This window comes from Rhinolophus sinicus, linkage group LG01 (genome assembly GCF_036562045.2).
Source record: "Rhinolophus sinicus isolate RSC01 linkage group LG01, ASM3656204v1, whole genome shotgun sequence".
Lineage (NCBI taxonomy): Eukaryota > Metazoa > Chordata > Mammalia > Chiroptera > Rhinolophidae > Rhinolophus > Rhinolophus sinicus.
Window position 1 is genome coordinate 203937831 of NC_133751.1, and position 15420 is coordinate 203953250.

Below are 15420 nucleotides of genomic sequence, written 5' to 3' on the forward strand. Positions count from 1 at the left end.
GCTGCTAAGGGCAGGGCTGTCTGTGACCTTCCATCTGCAGGAGCTCTGTGCGTTTACTGATCCGTAAGGTCCAGCACGCACCGTCTATGATGGGTCCCCAGCCCCGAGCCGAGGCCGCCTGGCAGTTCTTCATGTCTGACAAGCCCCTGCACCTCACGGTCTCCCTCAGCAAAGAGGTACCGCACAGGTGTTGCTATGTCCCGCGTGGGAGGAGGCCTGGGGGACAGGCCCCGCCCTCTAATGCTGTGGGTGTGTTTCTAGGGATACTTGAAGCACCAATGTTTGAGATGATCGCCTTTTTTCCCATAATTTGGAGCTAATAGAGGTGACCTTTAGAATAGGGTCACATTGGCTTGTGTTCTACTCATGGTCAGTTCTGCTCAGCTGGTGGGGTGGTTTCACACACCCCCAGCCCAGCCCAGGCTGGTTTTGCCCTTCCCTGCCCCGTGGGCCTGGTTTACTACTGTGGCACCCATAGGTGTGGTATTGCAAACTGTTTATTGGAAAATTCAGGTTTTACCGTAACCACAAGGGGGTGACCATGTCACATGTAAATGTCACCTATGAGGTATGTAATAATGGAGAAAGGTGAAAAACCAGCGGCTAAGGCCGTCTCTGGCCCCTCTGGTCACCAAGAGTCATGCACACTTATTGGGAATAGCCTAACATACTCTGTGTGCAAGGGGTGTGTGCCTGCCTGTGTGCATGATGCACGTACGTGCGTGTGTGCACACATGTGCAAGGACGCGCTCACCTGGGCCCAGGTGACACAGGCACCACCTGCCCCAAATAACCTATGATTCCCCTGAAGACCTGGGGCGAACCCTGCGGTGACGCTCAGGCCCCGGCTTCTGGGCAGGAGCGCCCTCACTCCACTCCACGTCGGTCCCCATTACCCTTCTCAGCACCCCGCAGACGGGGCAGCACGCGTTCCCGACCCTCTCTAAAGGAACTGTGTAGCTGTCACTTTCTCTTCCTTGAAAGTATGGGAGTTTAGCTGCTTTTATTTGAATTAAGGTGTTGCGGTGAATAGAGAGAGCCATGAGATTAAAGGTGCCACCACAGTCTGCCCCCTTTTCTGGGTTATCTGCTAACTGTTTCAGATCTACTTCCATGGGGAGCCCATTCCTGTGACCGTGACCGTGATCAACAACACAGAGAAGACAGTGAAGAAAATTAAAGCTTTCGGTAGGAACTTCTACTCACAGCTGGAGGGTGGAGTCTTCTAGAATTCCTCAATCTGGTCCCATATTGGGGGAAGGGGGGTCTCCCCTCTGGTCAGATAGGCCCTCTTGGGTCCTTGGAACTGCCAGTTTGTCTCTGTTGTCACGGACAACGGGACCTTGAGAGAGGAAAGCCCTTCAGTGTCAGGTCGTACAACCTCGTGCCCAGCAGAGGACTGTGGTCTGGGAACAACATCCTGCCAGGCGAGCTTCCATCTTCTGTGTCATGCCTCCCTGGAGGGGCCCCGGGCCAGATCTCGGGGGAAGCCAGGAGAGAGTTTCCTTCCTCGGATCAGTGATGAGCTCTGTTGACACATGAGCACATCAACAGTGTGGGGACGTCCCTGGGGCTGGTGCTGTGAGAGGCCTCACTGAATCCCCTGGCACCCACTCCAGTGGCCCATGCTCTGCCCTCTGGGTTGGTCACACGTAGATTGCTTTGTAAATGGCAAAGCTGCCCGGGCTGACTCCCCCTAACTGATGGCCACGCCCCGAGAACACTGCAGGAGAGGCACCTCTGCTGGCTGTTTCTACACACTTGCTCTGCTCAACGGGCATCCAAGTGCAGGGGATGGTCCTCTATAATGGTCCTATGTGGGCTACTCCAAAAAGACACGATAGAATGACCCGGGAGGGAGACCTCCAAGTTCACTTCTACGTCAAACATTCGATGAGTAAGACAAAGTCAGACATAGTGTGTGAGGGTGACCTGCTGTCCCAGGTTGCCGAGGGCTTTCAGTGCTAAAACGGGGCCAGTCCCGGCAGGCCATGATGGCGGGTCACCCTGGGTATCATGCACTGCTTTTCTCTTTCCCCACACATCCATCACAGAGAAGCAGCAGGCATTTTGATGCATGCATGCTAACGAATCCTAGATTTTTCCTGATGGTAATGAATGCTTAGTTTCTGGCTTTCTTTTATATTTGCTTAGTTCATATGCCCCTAAGTCCTCCTAGGACCTGGCTTATTTGTGGAGCATGGTGTGTAGTGTCCAATACACTGTTCCACCAAGTAGCAGGATTGAGGAAGTATCGTTTGATACTTTGATTTAAAAGGATTTCTCAAAGTTTTATGAATCCTAACATCTAAGCCATTGATTTTGGAGAGAAGCTATGGAGTTTTCTGAAGCAAGATGCTAATAGCTTCCTCTAGGCTGGGCGCTGTGCCGAGCGCTTCCCCCAAAGTGTTTGTCTCAATTCTCAAATCTGATTTTAATGGAGATTAAAAATCATTTTCTTAATCATCACAGCACCCCTATGAGTTAGATGCAATTATCACCCCCATTTTGCTGATGGGGAAGTTGAGGCTTAGGGGAGCTAAGTGACTCACCCCACAGCTGACGGCCAAGCTGGGGTTTGAGTCCAGAGCCCATCTTCCTGTCCCCCATCCTGTGCGGCCTGTAGGGGGTTTCTGGCTTGGACACCCGGGAGGAGATGCTCATTCAATAAGACAGAAAATAAGAAGGAGGCAGGTTTGGAGAACGAGAGCAAGTGTTGTATTCTGGGATGCTGGGAGGGCATACCATGGGTGCAGAGAGTGGGGGGCTCCCAGGGGTTGCCGTGTTAGTCAGGAGACCAGCTCATGGGTGGGCGTTGACACAGAGCAGGTTATTGGTGAACAGAAGTGGCCTCAGAAATGTCAGCCTTTATGCTTTGAGCTGAGAAAGCCAAACCTGAGAAGCACACTCAGACGGTCATTAGAAAGGAGAGACCTACCGTGTGCCCAGGCCAGGTGGCCCCAGGCACATGCGTGGAGGACCCCATGTGAATCACCCACCCCTGTCCTCCCTTTGCAGTGGAACAAGTGGCCAATGTGGTTCTCTACTCAAGTGACTATTACGTCAAGCCAGTGGCCGCGGAGGAAGCGCAGTGAGTAACTGGTTGGTTTTCTATTTCCTGGGCGGCCCAGGCTTCTTTGTCAAGTTCCCCTTTTGTTCATCTTGACAGAAGTAGGATGCTCAGCCAGCTCTCCAGCCTGTTCCTTCCTTCCCCTTTTCTCACTTCAAGGGCTGTGAAGAAAGTTAGCATTTCCCCTGTGTTCTCACCCCCAGAGTTCTGGGAGATCAGTGAAGCTGAGGCATGGTGGAGAGGAGGGAAAGAGGTTGGAAATGTCACAGCGGGAGCAGCTGGACCTTTCACTCTTCTCAGTTTGAAAATCTCGTTCCAATGACAACCAGATTAGCATCCCTTCATCAGTTCTCAGCCCAGTGTCATGAAAACCAAAGGAGGATCCCTCAATGGCTTCTTCATGGTGGAGTGAGAGACCTGCCCACTTTTGCTATGTGCTTGGCAGTCAGATAGATGCATTAAACACACAGGTTTCCGGGGGTCACCCCTTCCCCCAGAGAGGATCCCTGGGGAAGGTCTTTGTCCAGCTGGCATGTCCTATGTGCTGTTGTATGTAAAACACGTTAGCACAGTTAGAGGAAGGGGGTGGTGAGGAAAGAGAAACTGATTCAGCAAGATAATATTACATGAGCTTTAAAAGGCAACTTAGGATAAACTATTACCGAAAGCAGATCCAGACTTAAGTTTAGATAGAGTCTAGAGGGGAGGCAGGCAGGAGAGAGGCACAGCTCACTGACTGCCTCCTTGGTGCCAGGCCTCTGGTCTCTTCTAGAGGGCATCCCTGGGAGCTTCCTGGCTCACGTTTTCTCCTGTCAGATGCTCAACCATGATACAGAATGGACCTTGGCTGAGTTTTCCCCTAGTATACCCCATTATCTGGTTCTCTTTTCAGCTCTTGGGGGCATTTCGGACCAAATGATTCCCAGGAAACTGGGAACCATTCTAGGGTCCATCCCAAGGGTGACAGGGAGACTGAAACCTGGACAGGAACATGCTAGCAGGTCTCAGACCAGAGGCCACTCCAAAGGCTGCAGAGCATAAGCCATCGTCCCTGAAGCCATGGGCTCCTGGGAACCAGGTCAGACCTGACTCTCGGGCTGCCACCCACCATCCAGTCCCAGACCCTGAAGGTGCTGGGAAACGGCCGTCCTGGCTGCAGGAAAGGCCAACCGCTTCCTGCTAATGTCAGCTTTATAGTGTAATTTCTGCTCTTGTCCCTGTGCTGCCCAAAGCAAGCTCATTCAGAGAGGCCCCACCAGGGCCCAGGTGGGGAGGTGCGGGCCCCCTTGGGCTCCAGCAGAATTCTGTACTGAGCAAGCCCAGCAGCGTCCTGTATACTCTGGAGGCAGAGAAGCCAGGGCTGCTGAAGCTCCCCAGGGGCTCAAACAGGGAAGCCCTTCCGATGGTAGGAGCTCAGACTCCCAGCTTGTGTAGGAGCAAGCGAAGGAAAGGGCCCTGAGGCCGGCTCCCGGGCAGTGTTTTCAGCGCCGTGCCTTGTCTTCCGGCCGGGTACAGGGGTGGAGAGTGTGCAGGGAGCATTGACACAGGCTGCTGGGTCCCCTGGGCTCTGCAGTCAGAGAGTGTGCGGCTGTGTGACTGTGGGCTTTGCACAGTGGAGGTCCTGAGAGCCCCTACTCGGTCATAGGGTTGGTGGGGTGAGGCGCGAGGCATGCCTGGTGTCAAGTGGGTGAGTGGAAGAGCCAACTCTCCAGCTTCAGGCGCTGCTCAGCGAGCTGGGATGCTGTCTGACCTGGAGAAACCCACGCTGCTCCATCCCAGACCCACTTTGGCTGGGGTCCCCTGCCTCTGTCAGATCAGATGCTGGGGAACCCCGGCCCCGACTATCGATGGAGAAGATCTGGGAAAGAAAGCATAGGCCACTTTGAACCCAAGCCAGTCCAGTATGTACAGTTCACAAATGAGGACCCCACCTTGCCCCCTCAACAACCCACCACCCCGGGCACACACAGATCCCCCTTACAGTGACAGTTTTGGGTGACAGGTGGCTTCCAGCCTGGTCTTGTTGCTGACACTGGCCAGATGGCTCTGCAGCCCACGGCGTGGTTCACAGTCTCAGGAGGAGACTAGGTGTGATCCCTGACCCTTGGACCAGTCAGTCTCATTTTACCCCACAGAACATTCTAGAAATTCCACCATTAAAGCAGGCTGAGGGACTTGAAGAAATGTTCTAATGTTGCTGGCAGCCTACTTTCAGATTCAGTGATATAATACACTCCTGCTTCTCGGCAGGCAAATACACAGGCACTTGAAGTGTCTTTCCAGTGAGTCACATGGAACCTGGATCCTGGAAAATGCTTGTGGCAGATGGGGTCTCGTGGGGTCAATGATGGCTTTACGGCCATAAGAGCAATTAACCAGCTCTCCTCTCTGATGTTCTGCCTGCAGAGAGAAAGTGCCGCCAAGCAGCTCTCTGACCACAACGCTGACTCTGGTACCCTTGTTGGCTAACAACCGTGAAAGGCGGGGCATCGCCCTGGATGGGAAACTCAAACATGAGGACACAAACCTTGCCTCCAGCACCATGTGAGTCCTCGTAGCTCAGGTGGCACTGCTCCGCTCCGCTTCTTGTCTCACCCCCTGGGCTCACAGGCAGGGACCCCACTCCCACCCCTGGTGTGACGTGGCAGTTACAGCTGTGAGCTCTGGAGTCAGCCTTGTGCCAAACCCCAGCTCCACTGCTTACCTTGTGGGCCACCCTGGGCAACTTACTCCAGCTGTCTGAGAATCTCAGTTTTCCCATCTGTAAAGTGGGGGTGCCGAGAATGCCTTCACAAAGAGAGGTTATAAGGATTATGTAAGATCCATGTAAATGTGGTGGGGAGACAAACTGTAGGGGACAGAAAGCAGGATCATGGGAGTCAAAGGATTTTCCAAGGATAACTTGACAAGTTGGTATGTTAGATTCTAAAGCGTATTTGTGACGCTTTTGGGGAGAGAAGAGGGAGGCTGACGCCCTAGGTCAGCTTCGAGGATGTAATCATGGCATCAACAGTGGCACGCTGCGTCTGTAAAAATGTTTCATGGTTTATGGCGCATTTTACAAACACATAAGTCTCTCCACACTTTAGTGAGGAAGGTAAATTTATACTCATTTTATGGATAAAGAATTGAAGTTCAGCCAGAATGAGAGACTTGTCCAAAGGTCACCTGGTTAGTTAATGGCAAAGTCCATTCCCAACCTGGAGCCCCTTGTTTCACACCCAATTTCAGGGCCACTTCCAGGGCCCTAGAAAGTGGCAACCGCAGCAGAACCCTGATTAACCAGTGTGTGTGTGTGTGTGTGTGTGTGTGTGTGTGTGTGTGTGTGTGTGTGTATGTGAGAGAGAGACAGAGAGACAGAGAGACAGAGACAGAGACAGAGAGAGAGACCCCCCCTCCCATGCAAGGGAGAGGGAACGGAGAAAGCGTGTGGGATGTTCTCAGGCATGAGATGAAGCACGTTTTCTTCCCTAGCTGTTCGGCCCATTCAGTTCTGGGAGAGAGTGGATCCCAGCAAACGGTGGGGTCTCCAACTTGCTCCCGCTTTTTCCCCCTTTGGTGGCAGCCCCTCTCCATGAGTGCTTGGCCACACCCCAGGGTTCCAGATAAAGGCATGCTGCCCTCTTCAAGGAACTCCAGGCACCCAGGAGCCGATGGAGTTTGTGGGGGGAACTGTCCTGGAAGCAGTGTCCCAGGTGCCCCTCACCAGGAGGCTGCCTGGGCTGGGGGGTCTTCTCCAGGCCCAGAACCTCCCGTTCCCTCTCAGCCCCCTTCTCAGTTCTGTTATCACAACCCGCCCTGCCTTCTGCCTCAGGCCTTCAGGTTTCTTGGCCATATTGTCTATCGTCATTCACATGGTCTTAGCTAGTATTTCATGCTTTTTTTATACCTTCATTCCTGTTATTGGACATCCTGAAATCCCTATGTCCCCACGTTGGGTCACATGAGATAATCATCTGTGTTCAAATACCCAGCCTGGTACCTGCCAGTAGGAACTCAGTGGTGGTAGTGGAATCTGGATTGAAGTGTCTGTCGAGGACTCTGTTTGGGGCAAATCACACACCACGTTCCTTCCCTTCAATATGGGATGCAGGGCAACAGCACGAAGGAGGGAGACGGCGCTGCCTGCCCGTGTCCAGGAGGCTTCACACAGGAGGGTCAACTTCAACTTGAGGTCTTGAGGGGCGGGAGGGTGAGGAGGGCTTTCTGCAGCAGGTCTGTAACTGGCAAGGCTGGCACATGGGGGACACAGCAGGGTATGAGGTGGCAAAGGCAGACAAAGGCCAGCTCACAGATTGCCTGCCTGGCCACACTAGGGCTTGACCCTGGAAGAGCTCTCTGGCTGCAGAGGGGCGGAGAGCTCAGGGAAGGAGCCTGGCATGTGAGAGGTAAGTTATTGAGATAATCCAGGCACGAAAAGCCTGTGAGGACTCGGTGGCTGGTGGCGATGGCAGGTGGGGCAGAGGGAGGAGCTGAGGAGGATGGGGTTTCTGGCTGATAAGTGGGTGGATGAGCATCAATGGAGGCAGAGCGGGGAGAACCACGAAGCACATCCTGGCCTCTGAACTTCAAGAGGGGGAACACTACGCTATAATGCAGGAAAGGAATCCCCTTGACCTGAGTATGGAAAGTTCTAGAACTTTGACAGCTTAGTTGAGTCCACCAGTTTCTGGAGAAGACGCCCCCATGGTGGTGTGCCTGCAGGGAGGTGAGGGGTTGGTTCACACAGCTGTTGCTTTCTGCTGCTCCCCTTCATGCCTCTGTTTTTCCTTTCTGTCTGCGCAGCATAAAGGAGGGCATAGACCGGATGGTCCTGGGGATCCTGGTGTCTTACCAGATCAAGGTGAAGCTCACGGTGTCAGGGTAAGTGTGCAAGTTCCACTGCTCTGTCTGCCTTTGGTGAACTGTTTCCTTCCTGAATGACTGGGGGGCAAAGCAAGGGAAGGTCCACAAATCCTACTGATTACCAAGTAGAGTTTTGGAGAGACTCTGGTTTGTCTGGTTTCACAGTTCAGTCTGATAGAACATCTCGTGGCAAAAGCTAAAGAAGCAGATGACAAAATAAGTGCCCAAATAGTACCACTTGACAAGAGGGGGTGTGCATATGCTCACGTGGTGGAAGATGACGTGCAAAAAAGGGAAATCACTTCAGTGTTGGATTGGATTTCAGACAAGAAAGACTCTCAGGTGAACTCTCCATGCATCTTAGGGAGGCATCCAGCCATAGTGGGGAGACCTTTCCTTCCCTTCCCAACACGTCATCACAGGATTCGGGAGGCTCCTTTTTATACAAGAACACGGATATCTCAGAGTTCTGAATGGCTTTCCTTTTTTTTTTAATGTTTTTAGGATCTTTTTTTTTCTTTCCCCTTTCTTCTGCCTCTGCCCCCCCCCCCACACACTCCTGTTCAAGCCATTGTTTCTCAGTCTAGTTGTGTAGGACACAGCTCCCTGGCCCAGGCTGGTATTATGAGCCTTGCGCTCCCCCGCTGAGGCAGTCGTCGGTCGGCCGCTCACAGCAGCTCACGGCAGCTCTCGCCAGCTGCCGGCCGCTCCTGGCAGCACACGGTAGCCCACAGTAGCCCATGGCGACCTCTGGCTCACGGCAGCCCAGCTCCAGGGAGAGCCGTTGTTCACAATATTAGCTGTACAGGGAGTAGCTCACTGGCCCATGTGGGAATTGAACCGGTGACCTCGGAGTTAGGAGCACGGCGCTCCAACCACCTGAGCCACCGAATCGGCCCTCCCTTTTTTTATGAAATGAATTTCTTCCATTTTTAAAAACTCATCAAAAGGGAAAAACCTAAATTCTTATTTTCCTTTTCAAATTCCATTGTCAAAGGCTCTGGCCTCTTACTCTGATGAGACTTGGGGTAGTTCAGCCCCCAAAGGCAAGCCCAGGTGTGTATTCCATAATTATGAGTAGATAAAGAGGTCCTCAAATTTTATTGGGGTAACAAAGTAAACATGGGCTGATTTTGCAAATTTTTTTAATGCAGCATTTGTGTTGTGTTTTTCAAAGTGCGCAGTGTTTTATTTTCTCAGATAGAGTTTCTTCCAGCAGTCAAGGTAAGTGATAACAGACATTTCACAATGACCTTTGCAGCCAAGAGAAAAATCCCGGTCTATGGTTTTAGTCTCAAATAGGAGGGCTTGACCTAAGTAAGCGACTCCTCTTTTTAACTAATCCATTTGAGGAAGAGGTGAAATCACAAGTGGAGGGGAATCGTTGGACTGAATATTAAGGGATGCAAAGGTTCTGGAAGTTGTGAGGGAAGGACATAACTGGGGCGTGAGACGTGTCCCGCCTCTGAGTCATGGGAAGTAAGGCCATGTTACCCTCGGGGGCCGTCACCACAGCCCTGTTTGCTTTCGTTCCCTAGCTTTCTGGGAGATCTCACCTCCAGGTAAGCCTCACACCTTCCTTCTCTGCCTGATTCCCAGGAGGTCAAAGGAACACATGTGGGTTTCACAGCAGGAGCACTGAAACCTGGTTTCCCGGCAGCTCTGCTCAGAGCTGTAATGAAATGATGCCCACTGCCTTTCGGTGACTAGCTGTGAGGCCAAGGATGAGACCACCACGGGGCCTACACCTGGGCAAGGACACACACGCACATGCCTGCTCAAGAAACGGGCACACTCCATGCAGCTGCCTCTGTGTGTGTGTGTGTGTGTGTGTGTGTGTGTGTGTGTGTGTGTGTGTGTTTGGTAAAATATGCATAACATGAAGTTTACCATTTACCCATTTGACAGTGTACAATTCAGTGGCACCAAGTATTTTACAGTATTGTGGAACCGTCATCACGCTAGCTCCTGTCGTTTTTACCACCACAAAAGAAAACTACCTAGTAGGCACTCTCTCCCATTGTCCCCCTCCCTAGTCTCTGGCAACCACCAGTCTGCTCTCTATCTCTATAGGTTTGCCTATTCTGGACATTGCATGTAACTGGAATCAGGCAGTATTTGTCCTTTAGGGTCTGGCTTCTTTCACTTAGCATGTTGTCAAGGTCCATCCATGCTATATATAGCGTGTGTCGGTACTTCATTCCTTTTTGTGGCTGAGTAATAGTACCCTGTGTGGCCAGACCACAGTTTGTTTATCCATTCTTCTGCTGATGCACTTTGGGTTATTTCCACCTTTTGGCTGTTGTGCATAGTGACAGCTACCTTTTACATCATGTACAAAGAAGCAGCAGGCGTGACATGTTGGGGGCAGGCACTGACTTTACCTGCTTCTTCACCCTGACCCTTATCATCTCCTTCCCTTGCATGGGACTCAGGGTACACCTCTACTCCTAAACCCCGTCTACACTGGGGTCTGATGAGAGCAGCCTTACAAACAGATGTGTTTTGACCAAAGCAGTAACCCCAGGGCAGGAGGCGGTGGGTCCTGAGTGAAGCAGGGAGTAACCCTTGTTTACACACACACACACACACACACACACACACACACACACACACCCCTTTCCATTCTTCCTTTGTCCAGATTTTCCTTCCGCTTTCCTTCCTGACTCCTTTCCTTCCGTCTTTTTGTATAAATTCCAAGTTGCCTCCAAACACCTTAGCTTCTGGAATTTGGCGGACTTGGTTCATCTCTGCTCTGCTTGGTCCCTGACGCAGCAGCCTTACCTAGATTTAACAGAAAAAATTGTGGCACAAAAGATATCTTTAAAAACTACCTTCTCTCCACCTGTCCCCTACCACCATATAATGTCACTGAAACTAATGACCAGGAGGAAAGGACCCTAAAAGTCCTAGCCACCTCGGCCATGCGTAAGTGAGGTTTCTGGACACATTCCAGGGAATACATTTACAATTCCCACCTGACCACTTCCTGCCTTCTGGTTTGTTTGGGATCTCACTGAACCCTGTGCCATGCACAGTTGTGTGTGTGCTCGCCAATCTGCATTCTCCTTTCTTCCTAGTGAAGTGGCCACTGAGGTACCATTCCGCCTCATGCACCCCCAGCCGAAGGATCCAGGTCAGTGCCACATCACGCTGGCTTTCTCTCGTCACTCACTCCGTGCAGATTTATTATGCGTTCAGTGCTGTCTCTCCACCACACCTGGGAGCATGGGTGTGGCCGTGTCATCCTCAAGGCGCCTGCGCGGCTGGGAAGGGGTGCTCATCCGCTCACGCCTGGGCCGGGGGGTACCTGTCCACCTTCAGTCAGTGCACGGGGGACAGAGCAGCTGCCCGAGGACGCGGCTGCCTCGTTAGGCTCTGTCAGGAGGGATTTAAAGCAGAGGTTCTACTGTGAGCAGACCTGGACTTAGATTTAAAGAAAATTGAGGTGCAAAATAAATTAGACAGCCTGAAGCTTTTGTATTGCCTTTGGAAACATGAACAGGCATTTAGAAGATGATGAGGATTTTTGACAGTGTCCTTTGTGATGGGAATGCAGAAAATACTAGAAAAGAAGGTCAGGCTGGGTTCCTGACACCTTGGCTCCTTTGAATTGCAAATCCTTTTGTATGGATGTTTAAAGTAATGGAGCAATGGTTGTGCAACTCCTTGAATATTCTAGAAATCATTGGGCTGTATGAGGAAATAGGTGAATTGTATGGCATGTGAATTAAATCTCAACATAGCTCTTTAAAAAAAGATAAGTAAAGCAGCAAAACGAATATAGGTGGAATCTCAGAAATTCTGAGGAAAAATTTTCCACGCTGTGGACAACTAAGAGGCTTAGGACAAAAAAAAGGACCTGAGTGAGAAGTCTCCATACTTACAGTAATTAAGAATATTTTGAGTAAATATGGTGTAAAGAAGCAGGGATTCTTTTTGTCTTATACTTTATATGTAGCTTTTCTACACTGATAATGAAATGGCATTTAAACAGTAGAGTAAACCCCCAGATTCATTTTGGGTTTGTCTCAAAAATATTTTGTCTCCAAGTGTCTTTTCCAAATGGTTAGGATTCAAATGCTCAGTGTACTTTGCCAGAACCTTCCCTCGGGGGGAAAATACAGTCTAGCCATATATTTTTTTTATTCATTTACGCTTTGTCATTAAAATACTATTTTGTAACTGTGTGAGATTGAGATGCATTCTGGTCTCTTTCAAGGACACTTTCAAAGGCTATTTTAAAACTGTGACCTGAGGAGATGTCACAGTTTATGTTAGCTTGTTTTCTGGAGCTATGAACAGACTTTATGACTGAACTTGGGGGAAGTGGCGTTACTCCCTTTCTGGGTGTGACATTTTCATGTTCGAGTCATTCTGGTCCTTCCAGTGAACACATCACATGTCCAGACTCACCAATGATCTTTAACATTGTGAGATTTCAGGGAGAAAGGACAAGTCACCCCATGGCCTTGAAATTCTGATTTCCAGGGATTTATGTCACCAAGTTCTATTCACAGATACGTGCTCACCTCTTACCTGCCTGCTCTGGAGAATAGACTCAAAGCAGAGAAAGCTGAAGTTGTGGTTGAGGAGCCCTGCCAGGGCCAGGGGCCAAGTAATCTGTGCATCGTAAGTGGTACAGAAATGCTACCACATTTTGGTGCCCCTGTCCAGAGCGTCCAGAGGGAGTGCTGGCTGTTGATTTGATTCTCTTTGAGGCTGATGGTCCCAGTTAGTATAATTTTATGCTTACCATGCTGTCTAGGACGCTTCTTGCCCAGGGGATGTTTTGATGAGTCAGCCTCTCTGTGGGTCCCCTGTGGTTAGTAGCCCACACAGGCACTTTCCTCCCAGGGCTGGCTTCCAGGTGGGCACGAGAGATGAGAGCAGTGGCCTGCCATCACCACGGTGCTCCCAGAAAAACCATCTGGAGTTGTTTAGCATCAATTAACTCTGCCTGGCTCACCAGCGAGGTTTACACCAATGCTTTACTAGGGGGGCAGAAAGCAAAAAAGAGCAAAAAAAACCCCCACTCAAATTAATAGCAGTTAACCTGGGGCTGCAAAACATACATGAAAAATAACCCAACAAAGTAAAGATCGACGTGTTAACAGAGAAATGGAGCCCTGAGGGGCCAGGGGTCTCTCTCAAGCTCTAGTGCACAACCCAGTGGCTGGGGGTGCTGGATAAGCATGCATCCCAGGATTCATTCCTCAGGACCCGTATGTGAAAGGTCTGAGGTGGGTCTGGAGCCTGGGTCCTAACAGCACCTGGGGTCTCTGGTCTAGATGGGGCCGAAGGGACAGGGAGGGAGAGGTGCTTTGAAAGACAAGTGCAACATCAGAGGGGGTGAGGCTAACCAGGGAAAGGGTCCTGGAGGTGAGGGTGTGGCACTTTATGAAGGAAGTGATGGTTAGAAGTGCAGGGAGAAAGGCTCTCCAAGTGGGAGAGGCAAAGAAGCGGGATTGCGTGCACTTGTCATGAAACGCATGCATGTAGGCCTTCTATCCCTGCAACTAAATCACGGAATAAAGAAGAAGTTTCCAGGTACAGCTATTATACAGAATGTACACTAATCTCTCTCTCTCCTTCATTCCACGCTACAGCTCTGGCAAAGGAAAGGTGAGCCACTGCCCTACGACACCCGGTGTTCGTGACTTCCTCCTCTGGCACAAACCCCTTTTTGGGTCTTGTTTTACAAAACCCATGGTCTGGACACCGGCTCAGGCTCTGGTTTTTCTTTTGCTGCCTAGTACTAAGGCACACACATGCACACACACGCGTGCGCGCATACACACGGACACACTGGGTGTGCACGTCTGCTCCGTGGGTTTTCTCTTATTTTCGTTTGTTAAAGAGATTTTCCATGAACAGCTACAAGGAGAGTGGCGTGGTTCACTGTTCCATTCTTGATTGGGTCCTTTGTTGCAAAAGGAAGATCAAGAATCTTGTTTCACTACAGATGTCATTGCAAAGTTCAAAGGGCGTGCCATGATCAGAATGGTCTCTGTTTCATTTTAGTTTTCAGGATGAAAATTTGGTTTTTGAGGACTTTGCTCGCCAAAATCTGAAAGACTCAGGAGACCCTGAGGAGGGGAAGAAAGAGCAGAAGGCCGCTGTGGATGAGTGAAGAGGTCGGCTGAGGGGCCAGGAAGTGGGGTCACAGTTAGTGGCAATGAGCAGCCCTTCACAGTTAGCGCATACTTATGCTAAATGCCACAGTGTGAGTCTCTTCACAGAAATAAAGTTTGTCTGTTCTGCCTGGTCGTGAGTCAGGCTGTCTTGCTGGGGAGGCTGAGTGACATCACCAACACGGAAGCTGTAACCTCTCGGGTTCCTGAGTCTCGGGGAGGGGGAGAGAAGCATCTAGAAAGGAGGCCAGCCTCACAGAGCAGCACTGGCCCTTCGAGGTGAGAAGGCGTCTGAAAACTCCGTGCTCACCCTTGGGGCTTTGTCCTCACTGGGCTTTCTCCAGGGGCCCCACGTAAGGGGTGCCTGGAAACATGTGGGGTGGGGGGTGCAGCGTTTCTGATGGCCTGACCAGTCTTGGCTCCAGAGCCCCAAAAGAGCCTCCTGAAATCAACCAGACAGAGGACAAATGTGGGCCACACACACTTTATCACTGATTCAACTTTGGGGGCCAGTCCCAGTTTGAACTTTGGGTTGGTGGTTAAGATTCCGTTGAACGGAGGCAACAAAATCAGATTTGGATGGTTTAAGGGGGAGGAAGAGAATGCGTTGGAAGGAACTTGGAGTGGCTCAGAGAACTGAATTGAAGGAAGAACCTGAGCTCCAGCCTGGGATGTGCAGAAATCGGACAGGCCCCCTGCCCTGCCCCCTCTCCCACCCTGGACCCGCCCTGGAGCTCAAGGTCCCGCCCTCTGGGGCTGCCATTCACCCAGATGCTCCCAGTCTCTGCGTCTCCGGTTCCACTGTGCCGTTGCTGAGTGGGAGAATCTGATGGCCGGCTTTGTCAGGTGGAGCAGTGCCCCGTGCCCAGCAGTAGCAGAGCCCAGCCCAAGGAATGGGTGGTTTCAGAAGAGGGGGTTCCTTTGTGCCGATGGGCGTTGTGGTCAGTGTCTTGATGGAGGTAGGGCTTAGAAGGGTGGGAGAGAGCGTGCTCTGTGTCAGGGAGGAAGGGAGCTGTGGAGGGGAGGAAGGAGAACCCAGCTGAGGCCAGGGCCCAGTCCTTCACGGAGTCCCCTTCCTGGCCTGTGGTACCCACCAGCCCGGGGGCTGCTACTGATGCAGACAGACTGAACGGCTCTCATGGTGGTCACAGAGGGGCTTGGAGATGTGTAGTCTCTGGTCTGTGCTTCAAGGAGCAGGATAAAAGGGGTTTGGAGAGTTCTGCACAGTTCACCCCACTCACAGGAGGTTGGAGGGTGAATGGGGGGAGGTCGTGTGTGGGGTGCACACTCGGGGTCAGGCCTCCAGCACCAGGAACAGTGGCAGAAAGCTGTATAGCTGCGTGGGTTCCACACACATCAAGGCTCCCACAG

The 15420-nt window shown here is 51.4% G+C and overlaps 1 protein-coding gene across 7 annotated transcripts in view; it reads left to right on the forward strand.

Moving 5' to 3' along the window:
- The window catches only part of SAG (S-antigen visual arrestin), a 30387-nt gene extending 16214 nt beyond the window's left edge, over window positions 1–14173 (forward strand). For 2 of the 7 annotated variants that reach the window (XM_074315210.1, XM_074315218.1), the window contains exons 8-14: window positions 41–176; window positions 1104–1188; window positions 3019–3091; window positions 5477–5614; window positions 7856–7933; window positions 9454–9477; window positions 10996–14173. In XM_074315210.1, the coding sequence (XP_074171311.1) occupies window positions 41–176; window positions 1104–1188; window positions 3019–3091; window positions 5477–5614; window positions 7856–7933; window positions 9454–9477; window positions 10996–11290 (829 nt within the window). In that variant the 3' untranslated portion in view covers window positions 11291–14173. The remainder of the gene's footprint in view (window positions 1–40; window positions 177–1103; window positions 1189–3018; window positions 3092–5476; window positions 5615–7855; window positions 7934–9453; window positions 9478–10995) is intronic. The other 5 variants (XM_074315242.1, XR_012490322.1, XM_074315228.1 and 2 more) reach the window with 5 other exon arrangements.
- The last annotated feature ends 1247 nt before the right edge of the window (window positions 14174–15420 follow it).